The sequence below is a fragment of the Labrus mixtus genome, chromosome 23 (genome assembly GCF_963584025.1).
Source record: "Labrus mixtus chromosome 23, fLabMix1.1, whole genome shotgun sequence".
NCBI lineage: Eukaryota > Metazoa > Chordata > Actinopteri > Labriformes > Labridae > Labrus > Labrus mixtus.
The window spans coordinates 20,502,182-20,519,841 of NC_083634.1; the positions used below are offsets into that span (position 1 = coordinate 20,502,182).

Consider the following 17,660-nt stretch of genomic DNA (forward strand, 5'->3'; position numbering starts at 1 on the left):
GTCTGTGTGTGTGTGTGTGTGTCTGTCTGTGTGTCTGTCTGTCTGTGTGTGTGTGTGTCTGTCTGTCTGTGTGTCTGTCTGTGTGTCTGTCTGTCTGTGTGTCTGTGTGTGTGTCTGTCTGTATGTGTGTGTGTCTGTCTGTCTGTGTGTCTCTGTCTGTGTGTCTGTCTGTCTGTCTGTCTGTGTGTCTGTCTGTGTGTCTGTCTGTCTGTCTGTCTGTGTGTCTGTCTGTCTGTCTGTCTGTGTGTCTGTCTGTGTGTCTGTGTGTCTGTCTGCAGACAGGTGGACAGACAGGTAGAGAATATGAACGTACCTGGCGTCCCCCGGCAGGTTGAACATGGTTTGGTCCAGACTGAAGGCTGCTGGAGTCTGAAGGGGGGTCCGAGGGGGTTGGTACAATCCAGCAGGGGGGGAGCTGGGCTGAGAGTGAGACAGCCTGAGGACAGACTGATGAGAGACAGACAGGTGAGTCTGTATGAACACAATTCATTATTCTTCCAATGAAAACGTGTGTTTGTGTGTTCGTACCCGCCCTGCTGCGTCCACGTCCAATCGTAGAGGAGGAGGGATGTTTCGTGGGCGGGGCGAAGGAGGGGGAGGGTTGGAGTCGAAACACTGATCTCCTATTGGTCCTTTACAGTTCAGGAGCTGGATGTTGATTGGCTCTCGGTGCGTTGGTGAGGGTGGTCCACTGCTCACTGCAAATTCCAACCCATCCCTACCTCTGATTGGCTGAGCCAGCAGATGGGTAGTGTCCTGTGAGTGGACGCCACCTCTGTCTATGTCTCGGCCAATCAGCTCTAGGGACTCCATCGAGTGGGCTTGTCTCATGGTGTCCATCAATCGCTTGAACCCCATTCCTTCCAGGCGTTCAATGAAGTCTGTGCATGTCCATCGCCCCCGGCGATATGGCTCACCTCGCCCATCACTGTTAGCCCCGCCCACTGCCAGTCTAACCACTCTGAACCTGGAGGAACAGCCCGCCACCTGACCCGAGACATCATGGGAGATGTATTTCCTTTTCAGAGAGGGTGTGGTTGGCTGGGAGGAGCTTCCCTGAGGGCTGCAGGAGGAGGGTGCTGATTGGAGGACGCTCAGGACCACACTGGGAGCTGATTGGCCGGCTGGAGTTTGGTTGAAGTCCGAGGTGACACTGGTGATCTGAAAGCCACTCCTCTTTTTACCACCACTCATCCTCTCTCTCTCTCTCTCACTCTCACTCTCTCTCTCACACACACTCTCACACACACACTCTCTCTCTCTCTCTCACACACACTCACACTCTCTCTCTCTCACACACACTCACACACACTCACACACACACACTCACACACACACACACTCTCTCACACACACTCACACACACACACACACTCACACACACACACTCTCTCACTCACACACACACTCTCACTCACACACACTCTCACACACACACTCTCTCTCTCTCTCTCACACACACTCACACTCTCTCTCTCTCACACACACTCACACACACTCACACACACACTCACACACACACACTCTCTCACACACACTCACACACACACACACACTCACACACACACACTCTCTCACTCACACACACACTCTCACTCACACACACTCTCACACACACTCTCTCACACACACTCACACACACACACTCTCTCACTCACACACACACTCTCACTCACACACACACACACACACACTCACAGAGATCGGCTGAAACAGACAAATAAAAAACAGGTAAATATGAATTGAGGGTTAAAAGTAGAAATGATTAAGTTGATGAAGGTAGTCGAGTCAAACGCCACTTTCCACTTCAATAATCTTTGAACCACAATGCATGCTGGGATATATTGCTTGTAAAGGGACCATTGGTTTACAGTGTATCATCAGTGTGACCCTGAGAGGGTCCCGGACCACAGGTTGTAAACTGTGATGAGGTCTGTGGATTCATCTCAAACTTACTGTGAACAAACACTCACGTGCATGCGCTCAGGTTAGGCGCGCCCCCGAGACTCCCGGTCCTTGATCGTGCATCACCAACCCCTCCCTCCGGTGACGTCACGACCGAGCCCGTTTACACAATCGGTCCATTATTCAGCGACAGAGAAAAACAACAAACAGCTGCAGAGTGAGCATGCGCAGCGCGGAGTTTACAGTTCCAAAAAGTTTGTACAGGAACTCCTCCAGGACTTCTTCTTCTTCTTCTACGGTTTCTACGCTGTCAGTGCATCAAAGTGCGGCACAAAGTTTTCTTCTTCTGTCCTGAGAACAAAAACGAACTTGTCCTCCTGTGTCAGTCCTCCAGCACCTCCGCGTGTTTTACGGACTGATCCGGATCATCCGTCACTTCTCTGACGGGAGGGGCCGGGGACGAGCAGGGCGCGTGCACGAGAGGGTTCGGCTTTTATGCGCCTGCGCCGTGGTGGGTGGAGGACAGATGTTTTTTATTCAATTGTATTTGGTAACAAAGTTTTATTTAATTGAATTCGACACTTTAATCATTCAGATCATTCTTCTTCTTCTTCAGTAAACTTTTATTTACTGAGTTTTATTTAGACCAGGGGTGGGCAACTGGCGGCCCGGGGGCCACATACACCCCTCGTCAACCCTCAATGTGGCCCTCAGGTCACTTTTTATATATCAAAACATGAAGAAAACATGACAAAATCTGCCATGAAATCATGAAAACCAGAAATATGTCCATAATAATATTTGATCACTGGTATATGTTGAGTTAAATCTGAGACATAATCGACTGTTATCGTTTTTTGTATCCTACAATTTGGCCCCCTGGTAGTGAGAATTAAATGAGTGTGGCCCCTTGCTGTGACCAAAGTTGCCCATCACTGATTTAGACTAATCAGTTTTCTCTAAAAGTTACTTCAAAAGTAAAATAGAAACTCTGCCATCATCATAATCATCACGTAATAAATGTAAAACATGAAATGTTCATCATTTAATAAATGATCAGTGAACTGTAGTTTGTGTCTGTTTGAGTAGAGCGACCTCTTGTGGTCAGCTGGCTTCACTGCAGCTCCTCCATCAGAGCCTCATGGTGGAAACTTTCATCACAACACTAAAGCTTAAACCTTTATTACTTTATTTACTTTAAACTGAGTCTGAACAAATACTACAACCCCAAATATAAATAAGTTTAGACGTTCTGTGAAACTTAAATAAATATGGAATCTGCAAACATCTTAACCTCACATGTACCTGAAAAGCACAAAGACGACATATTGAAACTGAGAAATGTTATTGTTTTGGGGAAATGCCCATTTTGAATTTTGACGCTGAAAAAAAAGCATCAGACTTGTTGTCACATGCTTGAAATAAAGAAACTCCTGATGATTAATGCTGAACCGTACAGGGTTCAGGAGCAGAGGCGTGTCCAGATCTTTACCCAAATCTTCTTCATTGATTCTTTAGGGACTCAAAAAACAAAAGATGTGCAGAGTTACAAACTACAGCACTTAGAACACTGCATGGAAACTGTTTGTTTTTTGCCTTTATCGTGTGTTGTGAAATAGAAGTGATTGGAGAAGTTAAGAAAGGCTAAATGTGTGTGTGTGTGTGTGTGTGTGTGTGTGTGTGGTCACTAACACTTCACTCCATCCCTGCATAAACCAGTTCCCCATGCAGCTGATTATGACACATAAATGTTGAAACATAAAAGCAGACAGAGGAAACCCTGAGCAGACATTAAGCAAGGATGCTCAAACATTTCACTTTCACAATGACAGAAACTCGTCTCCTCAGTTCACAAACGCCTACAGGGGGTGATGCAACAGGGGGGTAAATGTGACCCTGTCCCAACTTCTTTGAAACCTAAAATAAAATCTAGGAATTAGAAATTAGAAATAGTACAAAATAAGACAGTGCTCGTTTGTAGAGGGTATGAATGAATCAGGGGAAAGGAAAAGGAAAAGGCCAAGCAGTCGTCTCAAGAGGGCGTTAAAGTCTTTCTATGTGATGTTTCACTTAAATATAGAAATCAAGTATCTCCTCTGAAAATAACTCTGTGAGTCATGACTGTCTACAATGGGTGTAACACCCGAGTCCCACTGTCTGTGATGTTTTCAGAGTTTTCAGAGTCCTATCTTCACTTTGTTTACATCGCCCGGACGGCCGGCTGACTCCTCCCCTCGTGTATAAAAGTTGTTTAATTGAGGGACTAGAGAAAAGAAGAATAACATACTGTACTCACTGCTTAACTGTGTTTCTAGATCACGCTCATTTCAGGTAAATTTACATGCAGTGTGAAGATACGAGCAGAATAAAGATCGCTAGCATTAGCATGCTAACACAACAATGCAGCGCCAGTTGTTTTGGTTTCATGCTGGTGCTCAAGGGCGACATCTGCTGGATCAAAACATCACATATAAAGACTTTAAGGATGACCATGATAAGTGAGTCTTACCAGTCTGGACTGGGTACCACAGTTAGAGTCACTGGTGGACTCTGAATCCCATTCAGACACATTCACACTCCGTCGTCAAAGCAGTGGGAGCAACTTGGGGTTAAGCGTAGTGTTGTCGTACTCGAAACGGTCTCAAGACCTCTTTATGAGGACGTGTGTACACGTTGTCTGTGTGATGTTTGAAATAACAAAGTTTACATAGAAAATCATCACATTGTGTTTTATTGATATTTTACACAACGTCCCAATTTTTTAGGTAATGGTGTTTTAATATTACAACGAACACTAATCATTATTATTATTAATACAATCACATTACAATACATTGAAACAATCACTTTCAGCATAAATCAACCAATCAGACGGCACCACCAAACCTCTGGATCTTTAATGTCACTGTGATGTCACTGTGATGTCACTGTGATGTCACAGACCATCTCAACAGTCATCTGACGCGTCGTCATGTGATGTCACTTCATGAAACAGGGAAACAAACGCTCGTCTTTACATTGCTCTTAAATGCAGCATGACGAAGCTGTTAGCATCTCCCATATGAATGTATTAGCCTGTTAGCATTGTTAGCAGAACAGCTGTATTAGCTGAACACAATGCTAACATGCCTTCGTGGCTTCTATGAGAGTTGCTAATGTGGTTAGCATCCCCGACCTAAACCAATAGAAACGCAGTAACAGTCGTGCACAGTGCTAGCACCGTTAGCATCCTCTTTTAATCCCTTTGATCTTTATTAAGATTTACACTGTTCGGTCCCATCGCTGTTAGATGATGCTAACAGTGTCAGACGGTCAGCTGGAGGTCGTGTTTATATACATGTCTGTAATAATATAATGTGAGGTGTTTATTTACGTACCTTTTATAAACAGAGTATATATGAGGTCATTGAACATGAGGTTAGATAAATGTGAGGTGCTGGTCCTCGCAGAGGCCGTACGATAGTTTGTGCTGCTCGAACAGCTCGGTCAGACTCTGCAGGTAAACTTTATGAAGAGACTCGATGTCCTCGCTGGTTGGACTGGGAGTCTGGACCACTGGGATGGGCGTCCCCACTGGAAACAGAGAGGGGAGGGGGGCAACAATCAGCACTGACTCTAAACACAGATGATGGAAGTTCATCAACAAATCAACGTCAAATAAACGTTAAAGGAGCAGTATGTAACTCTGACCCCTAGTGGTTAAAATGTGTACTGCAGTCTAAATTCTAAACATCATAGAGAGCTGTTCCCCCCCCCCCTCCTCTCTAGAGTCCATGCTCACACAGGTCACCATGTGGTGGACTCTGAAGCTTCAGTGTTTATCCAGCTCTGCATGGGTCTGTAAACCTTTCTGTGTTCTAACCTCTCTCCATTTTTCAAAAGCATCTCCAATATTGATCCTAGTTTGAGCACGTTTCTGCTCGTGGAGCTTATTAGAAACATGCAGAGGCTTTTTAGGTCGGGTACAATCACTTCTATCTGAACCACTTCTCTTGCCCGCTTCCATCGCTGCAACACCTGTTGACCTGATAACTGCTCTCATATCTGACAAACAGAGGGGCGTCCAAAACCTTCTCTGGTCCAAACAAATCCAGAGCATTCAGGAGCAGAATCTAAAGTTAGAAGGAGGACATACTGACTGCTGCATTGTTGTCAGAGAAGCCAGCACTTCAACATGTTTCCTTAATGATCAGATAGTAAGATACCTTTATCATCTCACTCTCTACACAGCTCACTGATTGGATCTTTTAAAATGAATGTCAGGTGTTAATGTTAGCTCGTCTTCGTACCCACGGTGTGGATGGGCTTCCTGTACGGCATCAGTCCGAAGCTGTACTGAAAAACTCCTCTGGCGTGAAACAGAGGCATGGCTACTCCCATGATGCTCTGCAGCCGGTTCTGTGGACAGAAGACAACATTTTGTTATCGGTTACTTTACCGGTCGAGGAAATTCTTCACTGTTGCTAGGTTACTATGCTATGTCTAGTTTCTGAGATCTGATTGGTTGTCAGCTAGAGCTAATTGAGCACTGGCTGCTTTGTCAAGTTACTGACGCTTGCTAAGTGGTTACTGAGATGTTGCTATGCGGTTGCTAGGACACCACTGTGACTGTTTCAAAGACGTGACATCATGGTTCTGTTGGCGACGGTTCTGGACGGTAGAATAGAGATTTAGACATCAAATTATTTTTTATTTATTGAATAATTTTAAGTTTTGTAATCGTTAAGGTTGTTGATAAAGTTTCACGGTGTGACCTCTGACCTGCAGCCTCCTCAGAGGAGAGCCGGTGGGATTCTCCATCTGATCGAACAACTCGTTTTCTCCAAAAGAAAAGACCGGAACCAGCTGAGCTCTATATACACACACACACACACACACACACACACACAGTCAGTGCACTGTCTGTAAGCCCCCCCCCCCCCCCACACACACACACACCTGCCCTTCAATAAGCTCCACCCACCCGTGTTTGAGGGCCAGTTTGATGAAGCCCTTCCGGTTTCGGACCTGAAACACAAACACAGTGATCACAGTGAGTTTACAGTATGAGAAGTGGTTGAAGAGTTCTTTGGTTCTGATGTGGATTTGAATACAGGTGATGTGTTCAGACGTACCTGCAGCGTTAACGCTCCAGGACGAGCGTCCAGAGCCTCTGGAGCTCCGCCCACCGCAATGACGGCGACATTTCCTCCCTCAGGCCGACTGACGAGGTACGACAGGCTGGACTTACAGCTGGACACCAGGCCTAACAGACAGACAGGTGGACAGAGGAGAGACAGACAGGTGAGAGAGACAGGTGGGACAGACAGGTGGACAGAGGAGAGACAGACAGGTGAGATGCAGACAGGTGAGACAGACAGGTGTGACAGACAGGTGGACAGAGGAGAGACAGACAGGTGAGGCAGACAAGTGGACAGAGGAGAGACAGACAGGTGAGAGGCAGATAGGTGAGGCAGACAGGTGAGAGGCAGACAGGTGAGACAGACAGGTGAGAGGCAGACAGGTGGGACAGAGGAGAGACAGACAGGTGGACAGGTGAGAGGCAGACAGGTGAGACAGACAGGTGAGAGGCAGACAGGTGAGACAGAGGAGAGACAGACAGGTGAGAGGCAGACAGGTAGGACAGAGGAGAGACAGACAAGTGGACAGGTGAGAGGCAGACAGGTGGACAGGTGAGAGGCAGACAGGTGGACAGGTGAGAGGCAGACAGGTGAGAAGCAGACAGGTGAGACAGAGGAGAGACAGACAGGTGAGAGGCAGACAGGTAGGACAGAGGAGAGACAGACAGGTGAGAGGCAGACAGGTAGGACAGTGGAGAGACAGACGGGTGAGAGGCAGACAGGTGAGACAGACAGGTGGACAAAGGAGAGACAGACAGGTGGGACAGAGGAGAGGCAGACAGGTGAGAGGCAGACAGGTGGACAGGTGAGACAGAGGACAGACAGATCGATAAGAGACAGACAGGTGAGACAGACAGGTGAGAGGAAGACAGGTGAGAGGCAGACAGGTAGGACAGAGAGACAGGTGGATGAAAAGTCTCTCTGTTTATCGTCTGTTGGAATTTCAAACTCTGCTGATATGAAGGTGATCGATGGCTGCTGACACACAAACCCATGTGACCCTGCTCTGACAGCCAATCAGAGAGCAGCATTCGGCCTCCCTCTGCACTGACCTGTGACACAGTTTACTCAGAGCTGAGCAAAGACTTGACTCAACACTAGACTGCAGGGTCAGCAAAACCCCTCCTGTGTGAAATACTTGATTCTGATTGGGATTCTGATGTAGAGAGACAGACAGGTGAGAGACAGACAGGTGTGTACCTCCAAACATGATGTAGTCTCTGAAGAGCGGGACTCTGAACCAGAACGGCAGCATCAGCAGGTGAGACCTGAGTCCAGGAAACAAGCGGGAAAATCCTGTCGCCTCCGTACAGAAGTTCCCAAAACCTCCTGCAACCAGCACGCCTGAGAGACAGACAGGTTACAGAGAAACAGACAGGTTACAGAGAGACAGACAGCTACAGACAGAGAGACAGGTTATAGAGACAGACAGGTTATAGAGACAGACAGGTACAGAGAGACAGACAGCTACAGAGAGACAGACATGTTATAGAGACAGACAGGTACAGAGAGACAGACAGCTACAGAGAGACAGACAGGTTACAGGGAGACAGACAGCTACAGAGAGACAGACAGGTTACAGGGAGACAGACAGCTACAGAGAGACAGACAGGTTACAGAGAGACAGACAGGTTACAGGGAGACAGACAGGTTATAGAGACAGACAGGTTACAGAGAGACAGACAGGTTACAGGGAGACAGACAGGTTACAGAGAGACAGACATGTTATAGAGACAGACAGGTACAGAGAGACAGACAGGTTACAGAGAGACAGACAGCTACAGAGAGACAGACATGTTACAGTGAGACAGACAGGTTACAGAGAGACAGACAGCTACAGAGAGACAGACATGTTACAGAGAGACAGACAGGTTATAAAGAGACAGACAGGTTCTGAGAGACAGCCAGGTTATAGAGAGACAGACAGGTACAGAGAGACAGACAGGTACAGAGAGACAGACAGGTGTATTCTCACCGTGTGGATGAAATCCAAAAATGTAGTTTTTCTTTGGGTCCAGGTCGACAGTTTTCACCAGCTGGAGACAAAATGAATCACTGATCAGTGATTGGTCGCTTCATGATGGACGACTCAGACACTAGTGAGGGATGTTATTAACTTCTGATTGGTTAATAATGGTTGGTTTGTGATTGGTTATTGATCCCTGACTCACTGTGATTGGGAAGTACTCCCTGAAGAAGTCCCAGACAGTCCAGCTCCTGACCCACTGTGACCTCCGACCCCCGCTGGTGGGCGTGTCCCAGTCCAGCCACAGCCAACCAGCATACAGCAGCGCCAGCATCCACCAATCAGAGAGAGCCAGCAGCACGAAGGCAGCCAGACAGCACTGAGCTGAGAGACAGACAGGTGAGCTGAGAGACAGACAGGTGAGCTGAGAGACAGACAGGTCATCAGACAGACATGTGAGCTGAGAGACAGACAGGTCATCAGATAGACAGATCATCAGACAGACAGGTCATCAGACAGATGACTTTAAAACCAGCCTCGGTTTTGAAACCAGCTGAGCTTTACCTCCAACGATATGATGTCATCTCATAGTGTGTGTGTGTGTGTGTGTGTGTGTGTGTGTGTGTGTGTGTGTGTGTGTGTGTGTGTGTGTGTGTGTGTGTGTGTGTGTGTGTGTGTGTGTGTGTGGGGGGGGGGGGGTCTGGTTTGATTTCTAATGTAGGACAGAGTTTACGCTCTGTGTTAGTGACATCACATCAGCCCCAGAGGACGTCACACACCTCGCTCCTTGAAGGTGTGGCGTTCTCTGTGAAATGCGGTTGTCATGGTGATGGTTTTGAAAGGTGTGATGGAGGATGAGGAGGCAGTGAGCTCTCAGTGATCGATTACATCCAGAGCCCAGATCATCTCATCCGTTCACCCCCCCAGCCCCCTGCAGCTCCAGAGGGGGCTGCAGGGGGCTGCAGTGGTTGGCCCTGTTGCCTCACAGAGAAAAGGTTTGAATCCCCGTACACCGGGCTGTACTCTCTAAGATTTGAGATTTTTGATGACCTACATAATGTTCATCACTGAAGACGTGTGAGCAGACAGACAGGTCAGCAGACAGACGGGTCAGCAGACAGCACTGAGCTGAGAGAGAGACAGTCAGAAAGTTTATTTGCCAGACAGGCAGACAGGCAGACAGACAGACAGACAGACAGACAGACAGGCAGACAGACAGGCAGGCACACACAGACAGGCAGGCAGACAGACACACACAGAGACACACAGACAGACAGACAGAAACACAGACAGACAGACAGACACACAGACAGACAGACACACACACACAGAGACAGACAGACACACAGACACACACACAGACACACACACACACAGACAGACACACAGACAGTCAGTCAGTCAGACAGACAGTCAGACAGACAGACAGGCAGGCAGGCAGGCAGACAGACACACAGACAGACAGACAGACAGACAGACACACACACACACACAGACACACAGACAGTCAGTCAGTCAGACAGACAGGCAGGCAGACAGACAGTCAGTCAGTCAGACAGACAGACAGACAGACACACACAGACAGACAGTCAGACAGACAGACACACAGACAGTCAGACACACACACACACACACACACACAGGCAGACAGATGGTCAGTCAGACATTCAGGTGGTCAGTCAGACAGGCAGACAGACAGACAGACAGACAGACAGACACACACAGACAGACAGACACACAGACACACAGGCAGACAGATGGTCAGTCAGACGTTCAGGTGGTCAGTCAGACAGGCAGACAGACAGACAGTTGGTCAGACAGACAGGTACCTAGAGCGAGGAAGGAGAAGACCCACTGCAGCGTGGCGGCGGTCTGCAGTCTCCTCCGCAGCGGGATGTTCAGCGGGGCGAACTCGATCTTCATGACGACGGTCGCGCTCCTTGACCCGGGTTGGAGCGCTGCAATGGTCGGGGTCTCCTCCTGGATGTCGCAGCTCCTCTGTTCCCCGAGTGTCTCTCTCTCTCTCTCTCTCTCTCTCTAACTGTCTGTGGCATTCAACTCTCTCTCTCTCTCTCTCTCTAACTGTCTGTGGCTCTGCAGACCTGTCTCTCTCTCTAGCTTGAACTTCTCTAAAATCTTCTGTCCACACAACTTTCCTAAAACTTTACAAACATGCTCCCCTCCCTCTGCTACTGCACATGCGCGCTGGACCGTCCGTCTTGGGTGGAATCCTCTCGGCCAATCAGAGCATATGACGAAACACGCCGGGAGCGCGCCTGGTGCGTGCATGTTCTTGCCACACGAGGAGTTCATGTGAAAGTAAATAAAGATTCCCCGTAAAATATGAACTCAATAAAAATGTGATATTATTATTAATAAGCCTAACCCTTATTAATAATAATAATCTTAATCATAATAACTAGTTTTATTTGTACTATGTAGTGTTGAACATTTTTAAATATTAATGTTAAATTCTGTTTTACAAGAGTGAAAACCTTAGCTTCACGTGCTCTGGGTGTGCTGACTAGCCTGTGACGTCACAAAGGTGAGTCGCTGTAGAGTACAAACAAGCGGTCAGATCCGTCTTGTTGTCATGGAAACAGCCCTGACAACAACTGCTTTAAATCCCCGAATATTTTTTTAAAATTTTAAATGTAATAATGATATTCATTAATATTTAGTTGTGATTTGTTAATTTGATTCCTTAGAAGAGTCTTGTTTGTGTGTTTTTATTCTAATTTCTTAAAAGTAATAATGTTTTATATGAAACTTTAACAGCTGGTCTGTTTCAACAGGATGATGCCCGATGACGTCATCAAGCATCAATAAAGGTTCTTGATTACACTGATCACCATGGTGACTCTGCGTGTGAGGGTCAAAGTGTCTGTTGCTTCCCTTTTGTTGCCATGGTTACACCTGATAAAGGTGAGTGTGGTCACGCCCTCCTTTGTGTTCAAAGACAGACGACAAACGTTTCTTTTTTATGCAGTTTTGTTTTATTTTTAAACATAGAAAACATCAATAACAGAACAACACATACCAGCTACAGTTCACTGATGTTACCATGGTTACAGCTCACTGACGTGCTTGTGGTTAAAACTGACTTAGATTTGGACATAATATATTTAAAGCATCATTTCAAATCACACCTTAAAATAAAGCCACAGGTAAACTTTAGTCTCCAACAGGTCTCAGGGACTGAACGGGGGTCAACACCTGGACCCAGAACGCATAACCCAGTCCTGGAGAAGCCAGACTCTGCCGGTGCAGAACCAGAGTTCACCAGCAGAGTGAGACATCTTGTCTGTCTATTCAATCTCTGAAACGATCTGAATAATCAAAGATCCTCAAAAGAACAGAGCTAGGGCTGTGTCCGATTTCTAGTTAGCCAGATTTTGTTTTCAGTATGAGACGGGAGCACACCTGTCATACTAACCCCCCCCCCCCCCCCCCACAATGCATTGTGGCTCTCAGAATATTAATACTATAATATGTTTTTTTATGTTTCCATGTAATATTAAAATGATTACGTGGATGTTTTATTGTTGTAAAATTCTATTTACTGAGCAACGTCACGTTAGCTTGAAGCTAGCTTGTCTTCCATAGCTCAGACAGGAAGTTGAGTATGTTGCTAACGGCATGCTAACTGTTATTAGCATGCCGTTCATACGGTTAGTGTATGCAGTACCTCCGTGTGGGGTTTCAAACACAGCTTTCACACATGGCATTCAACAGGAAGTGATGTCATGACATGTTGTTATGTTACACACAGGTGAGTAGCTGCTCTTCATTTTGATTGGATGAAAAAGGGGGGCAATATAGTGAATACACCTGTGACTACACCTGGACTCTACCTTGACTACACCTTGACTCTACCTTGACTACACCTGGACTCTACCTTGACTACACTTGGACTACACCTTGACTCTACCTGGACACTACCTTGACTACACCTGGACTCTACCTTGACTACACCTTGACTCTACCTTGACTACACCTGGACTCTACCTTGACTACACTTGGACTACACCTGGACTCTACCTTGACTACACTTGGACTCTACCTTGACTACACTTGGACTACACCTGGACTCTACCTTGACTACACTTGGACTCTACCTTGACTACACTTTGACTACACCTTGACTACACCTGGACTCTACCTTGACTACACTTGGACTACACCTTGACTCTACCTTGACTACACCTGGACACTACCTTGACTACACCTTAACAACATCTGGCCTACACCTAAACTGCTCCTGGACTACACCTAAACTGCTCCTGGACTACACCAGGACTACACCTAAACTGCACCTGGACTACAGCTAAACTGCTCCTGGACTACACCTAAACTGCTCCTGGACTACAGCTAAACTGCTCCTGGACTACACCTAAACTGCTCCTGGACTACAGCTAAACGGCACCTGGACTACAGCTGGACTACACCTAAACTGCTCCTGGACTACACCTAAACTGCACCTGGACTACAGCTAAACTGCTCCTGGACTACACCTAAACTGCACCTGGACTACAGCTAAACTGCTCCTGGACTACACCTAAACTGCACCTGGACTACAGCTAAACTGCTCCTGGACTACACCTAAACTGCACCTGGACTACAGCTAAACTGCTCCTGGACTACACCTAAACTGCACCTGGACTACACCTAAACTGCACCTGGACTACATCTAAACTGCTCCTGGACTACACCTAAACTGTTCCTGGACTACACCTAAACTGCTCCTGGACTACACCTAAACTGCACCACGACTACACCTAAACTGCTCCTGGACTACACCTAAACTGCTCCTGGACTGCACCAGGACTACACCTAAACTGCTCCTGGACTACACCTAAACTGCACCAGGACTACACCTAAACTGCTCCTGGACTGCACCAGGACTACACCTGCACTACAATTTGACTGCAGCTAGTCTTAATCTGGACTAAACCTGGACTAAACCTGGACTAAACCTGGACTAAACCTGGACTCGACTGGTTATGTACACCACGTGTCCTGTTTAGGGTCGCGGGTGGCAGTAGCTGATCCAAGCTTTCATTGGGCAAGAGGCTAGGTGCACCCTGGACTGGAAGCTAGACCACAGCTGGAGTAAAACGTGACTACATGTAGACTGAATCTGGGCTGGTTTTCACCTGGAGACCCTGTACCCATAGAGACCCTCATTCTGGATCTGATCAGTTACAGCAGATCCAGACCTATGAAGGAACAACAGGTGTGTCAGATAGTGGGAGTGGCTTGTCAAGCAGTGTGGAGGGCTTGTCAATTGTGGGAGGGGCTTTGGTGTAGTGGGAGGGGTTTGGCAATAGCGGGAGGGGCTTGAGGGTAGCAGGAGGGGCTTGGTAGTTATAGGAGGGGCTTGGCAGTCGTGGGAAGGGCTTGGCAGTAGTGGGAGGGGCTTGTTACCTTTGATTTTGTTGTAATTGTTGCATCGGCAAGACAGCCGGGTCAGAACCAATCCGAGCAGCAAAACCAATAACACAGAGAGACCTCTGCAGAGACAAAAACAACCAACAATGTCAATTAACCTTCACCTTAAGTCACAGATTTATTCAGTTAGTTGCTATGGTAACGACCCACAACAACTCATAGAAGCTTAAAGAACAGCTGATTCTCACATGATAGGAAGGTGGATCCTCTTGTGAAAGGTGGAGGCTGAGGACGAGAAAATCAACGACATTATCGAACAAGCAGAACTCAACAGGTCATCAACAGGAAGTGACATATGCTGGCGACAGGTGAGTTTACCTGTAGGTTCAGGAGGTCTGCGCGACGGAGTGACCACAGCAGCGCTCTTGTTTCGACACACAGAGTCAGCGAACGCCGAACACCCGATCACAGTTTCCTGATCAGCAGCTGCACAACACAAATCAATCGATCAGCTTTAAAAGAAAGCGGTAAACTCTGACGAGGCAGCGGTGATCTATATCACCTGTACATTACCTGCCGATGACATCATCAATATACAAAATGAGCAAATGAACACCTGCTCAGGTGTGTTTACCTGAGCAGTTTGTACATGGACCACACTGTGTTCCAATTGACTTCATGTTAAGGATCGTACAGTTCTGCCTCACAAAGTTACCTGCACACACACACACACACTCGGTCACAGTCATCACTTTTGTTCCAGCTTTTACACCCTGACGGAGGTTCGTCTGATTGGTTTGTTACCTTGTGGACACGGTTGGCAGTTTGGCAGGATCCTCACCTTCACATTCTGGGCAGTGACAGGGTGAAAGTTCATCTTCAGCAGCAGACATGCCAGGCTCACCTGGAACCCAAACACAGACAGGTGTCAGATCCTGGTCCCTGTTAGTCCGACCCTGCAGCCTTAAAACTGTTTGATCTGTTTCCTAGCAACAGATTTCTCTGACCCTTTACCTGTATCACACACACACACACACACACACACACACACACACACACACACGCGCGCGCGCGCTTTCCTGAACAGATTGGTTCTCTACAACAACCTGATTACTTCAGATTAGCACACCTTAATTAAATGAAATCAACAATTCAACACAAAATATTTATTTCAAAAATGATCGGTTTCTTCTGATTTGTGAAGTTAGGAGCCATCAGTAGAAGTAGAAGAGTTAGAGCTGTTGTCCATAGCAACAGTTAGCTCTGGGGCCTTCTAAAAAACAGATAAACTAGCTTTCATAACTCACATTAAACTGGGAGAGAGAGTTCAGGAAAAAAAAAAGCTGCACTCACCTGAAGTGTGTCCATGTCGTCCTCACAACCTCACCAATCACACTGATCGAGAATCTCCACTCGCAAGAGGCTTTTTATGTGAACAAGCTGCCGGAAGTGGGCGGAGCCTAGGCTCACAAACTCTCCACTTTCCGTCTGCTTAGTTTCACCCTCTGACGTCTCAGATGTTGTCTTTTCCATGGTAATGGTGTAAACAGGAAGTGCTAACAGAAACCAGGTGTGACAGATAGGGGCCGTCTGTAAAGTAAGATAAGAAGGGTTCTTTGAATTTAAGTTAGGGGCCGTCTGAAAAGTAAGATAAGAAGGGTTTTTTGAAGTTAAGTTAGGGGCCGTCTGAAAAGTAAGATAAGAAGGGTTCTTTGAAGTTAAGTTAGGGGCCGTCTGAAAAGTAAGATAAGAAGGGTTCTTTGAAGTTAAGTTAGGGGCCGTCTGAAAAGTAAGATAAGAAGGGTTCTTTGAATTTAAGTTAGGGGCCGTCTGAAAAGTAAGATAAGAAGGGTTTTTTGAATTTAAGTTAGGGGCCGTCTGAAAAGTAAGATAAGAAGGGTTCTTTGAATTTAAGTTAGGGGCTGTCTGAAAAGTAAGATAAGAAGGGTTCTTTGAATTTAAGTTAGGGGCCGTCTGTAAAAAGTAAGATAAGAAGGGTTCTTTGAATTTAAGTTAGGGGCCGTCTGTAAAGTAAGATAAGAAGGGTTCTTTGAATTTAAGTTAGGGGCCGTCTGTAAAGTAAGATAAGAAGGGTTCTTTGAATTTAAGTTAGGGGCCGTCTGTAAAGTAAGATAAGAAGGGTTCTTTGAATTTAAGTTAGGGGCCGTCTGTAAAAAGTAAGATAAGAAGGGTTCTTTGAATTTAAGTTAGGGGCCGTCTGTAAAGTAAGATAAGAAGGGTTCTTTGAATTTAAGTTAGGGGCCGTCTGTAAAGTAAGATAAGAAGGGTTCTTTGAATTTAAGTTAGGGGCCGTCTGTAAAGTAAGATAAGAAGGGTTCTTTGAATTTAAGTTAGGGGCCGTCTGTAAAGTAAGATAAGAAGGGTTCTTTGAATTTAAGTTAGGGGCCGTCTGTAAAGTAAGATAAGAAGGGTTTTTTGAATTTAAGTTAGGGGCCGTCTGTAAAAAGTAAGATAAGAAGGGTTCTTTGAATTTAAGTTAGGGGCCGTCTGAAAAGTAAGATAAGAAGGGTTCTTTGAATTTAAGTTAGGGGCTGTCTGAAAAGTGCGATAAGAAGGGTTCTTTGAATTTAAGTTAGGGGCCGTCTGTAAAAAGTAAGATAAGAAGGGTTCTTTGAATTTAAGTTAGGGGCCGTCTGTAAAGTAAGATAAGAAGGGTTCTTTGAATTTAAGTTAGGGGCCATCTGTAAAGTAAGATAAGAAGGATTTTTTTGAATTTAAGTTAGGGGCCGTCTGTAAAGTAAGATAAGAAGGGTTCTTTGAATTTAAGTTAGGGGCTGTCTGAAAAGTAAAATAAGAAGGGTTTTTTGAAGTTAAGTTAGGGGCCGTCTGAAAAGTAAGATAAGAAGGGTTCTTTGAGTTAAGTTAGGGGCCGTCTGAAAAGTAAGATAAGAAGGGTTCTTTGAAGTTAAGTTAGGGGCCGTCTGAAAAGTAAGATAAGAAGGGTTCTTTGAATTTAAGTTAGGGGCCGTCTGAAAAGTAAGATAAGAAGGGTTTTTTGAATTTAAGTTAGGGGCCGTCTGAAAAGTAAGATAAGAAGGGTTCTTTGAATTTAAGTTAGGGGCTGTCTGAAAAGTAAGATAAGAAGGGTTCTTTGAATTTAAGTTAGGGGCCGTCTGTAAAAAGTAAGATAAGAAGGGTTCTTTGAATTTAAGTTAGGGGCCGTCTGTAAAGTAAGATAAGAAGGGTTCTTTGAATTTAAGTTAGGGGCCGTCTGTAAAGTAAGATAAGAAGGGTTCTTTGAATTTAAGTTAGGGGCC

The 17,660-nt window shown here is 46.1% G+C and overlaps 3 protein-coding genes and 1 long non-coding RNA gene across 22 annotated transcripts in view; 1 reads left to right on the forward strand and 3 right to left on the reverse strand.

Moving 5' to 3' along the window:
• Nucleotides 1-1,331, reverse strand: part of zgc:153012 (uncharacterized protein LOC777626 homolog) — a 14,160-nt gene extending 12,829 nt beyond the window's left edge. The window contains exons 1-2 of the mRNA XM_061030669.1: nucleotides 529-1,331; nucleotides 314-447 (exon numbers count right to left, since the gene is read on the reverse strand). Of these exons, the coding sequence (XP_060886652.1) occupies nucleotides 314-447; nucleotides 529-1,194 (800 nt within the window). The 5' untranslated portion in view covers nucleotides 1,195-1,331. The remainder of the gene's footprint in view (nucleotides 1-313; nucleotides 448-528) is intronic.
• A 3,416-nt stretch (nucleotides 1,332-4,747) lies between these two features.
• On the reverse strand, nucleotides 4,748-11,185 carry mogat3a (monoacylglycerol O-acyltransferase 3a). The gene is made up of 9 exons (XM_061031419.1): nucleotides 10,821-11,185; nucleotides 9,197-9,375; nucleotides 9,001-9,061; nucleotides 8,226-8,369; nucleotides 7,020-7,150; nucleotides 6,869-6,912; nucleotides 6,667-6,757; nucleotides 6,195-6,303; nucleotides 4,748-5,478 (listed from the first exon to the last, which is right to left on the reverse strand). The coding sequence occupies exons 1-9, from the start codon at nucleotides 10,912-10,914 to the stop codon at nucleotides 5,324-5,326; spliced, it is 1,008 nt and encodes a 335-aa protein (XP_060887402.1). The 5' UTR covers nucleotides 10,915-11,185; the 3' UTR covers nucleotides 4,748-5,323.
• On the forward strand, nucleotides 7,606-8,061 carry LOC132958516 (uncharacterized). Its single transcript, XR_009666790.1, has 3 exons — nucleotides 7,606-7,669; nucleotides 7,793-7,869; nucleotides 7,926-8,061. It is a non-coding gene; the product is annotated as an uncharacterized LOC132958516 (long non-coding RNA).
• Nucleotides 11,186-11,964: 779 nt separating the features above from the next.
• Nucleotides 11,965-15,927, reverse strand: LOC132958402 (uncharacterized). 19 transcript variants are annotated; one of them, XM_061031178.1, is made up of 9 exons: nucleotides 15,736-15,927; nucleotides 15,187-15,286; nucleotides 14,761-14,868; nucleotides 14,631-14,667; nucleotides 13,858-14,504; nucleotides 13,759-13,791; nucleotides 13,649-13,703; nucleotides 13,066-13,461; nucleotides 11,965-13,032 (listed from the first exon to the last, which is right to left on the reverse strand). In XM_061031178.1, the coding sequence occupies exons 1-5, from the start codon at nucleotides 15,748-15,750 to the stop codon at nucleotides 14,144-14,146; spliced, it is 621 nt and encodes a 206-aa protein (XP_060887161.1). In that variant the 5' UTR covers nucleotides 15,751-15,927; the 3' UTR covers nucleotides 11,965-13,032; nucleotides 13,066-13,461; nucleotides 13,649-13,703; nucleotides 13,759-13,791; nucleotides 13,858-14,143. The 19 variants fall into 19 exon arrangements, 11 of the variants coding, with proteins under 11 accessions (XP_060887161.1, XP_060887158.1, XP_060887169.1 ...); XM_061031175.1 differs by having other exon boundaries at nucleotides 13,066-13,483; XM_061031186.1 differs by lacking the exons at nucleotides 13,649-13,703; nucleotides 13,759-13,791 and adding an exon at nucleotides 13,726-13,747 and having other exon boundaries at nucleotides 13,066-13,494; nucleotides 13,858-14,210; nucleotides 14,419-14,504; nucleotides 15,736-15,918.
• Nucleotides 15,928-17,660: the final 1,733 nt, after the last annotated feature.

What these genes read in the sequence shown, in the direction of transcription:
- mogat3a (XM_061031419.1), bottom strand. Translation starts at nt 10,914, where the DNA reads ATGAAGATCGAGTTCGCCCCGCTGAACATCCCGCTGCGGAGGAGACTG. An exon ending in CTGGAGCGTTAACGCTGCAG is followed by an intron (nt 6,913 to 7,019) that starts GTACGTCTGAAC and finishes TTTGTGTTTCAG; the next exon opens with GTCCGAAACCGGAAGGGCTT. An exon ending in CTCCTCTGAGGAGGCTGCAG is followed by an intron (nt 6,304 to 6,666) that starts GTCAGAGGTCAC and finishes TTCTGTCCACAG; the next exon opens with AACCGGCTGCAGAGCATCAT.
- LOC132958402 (XM_061031183.1), bottom strand. An exon ending in CTGCCAACCGTGTCCACAAG is followed by an intron (nt 14,869 to 15,186) that starts GTAACAAACCAA and finishes TGTGTTGTGCAG; the next exon opens with CTGCTGATCAGGAAACTGTG. An exon ending in AGGATCCACCTTCCTATCAT is followed by an intron (nt 14,505 to 14,630) that starts GTGAGAATCAGC and finishes TTGTCTCTGCAG; the next exon opens with AGGTCTCTCTGTGTTATTGG.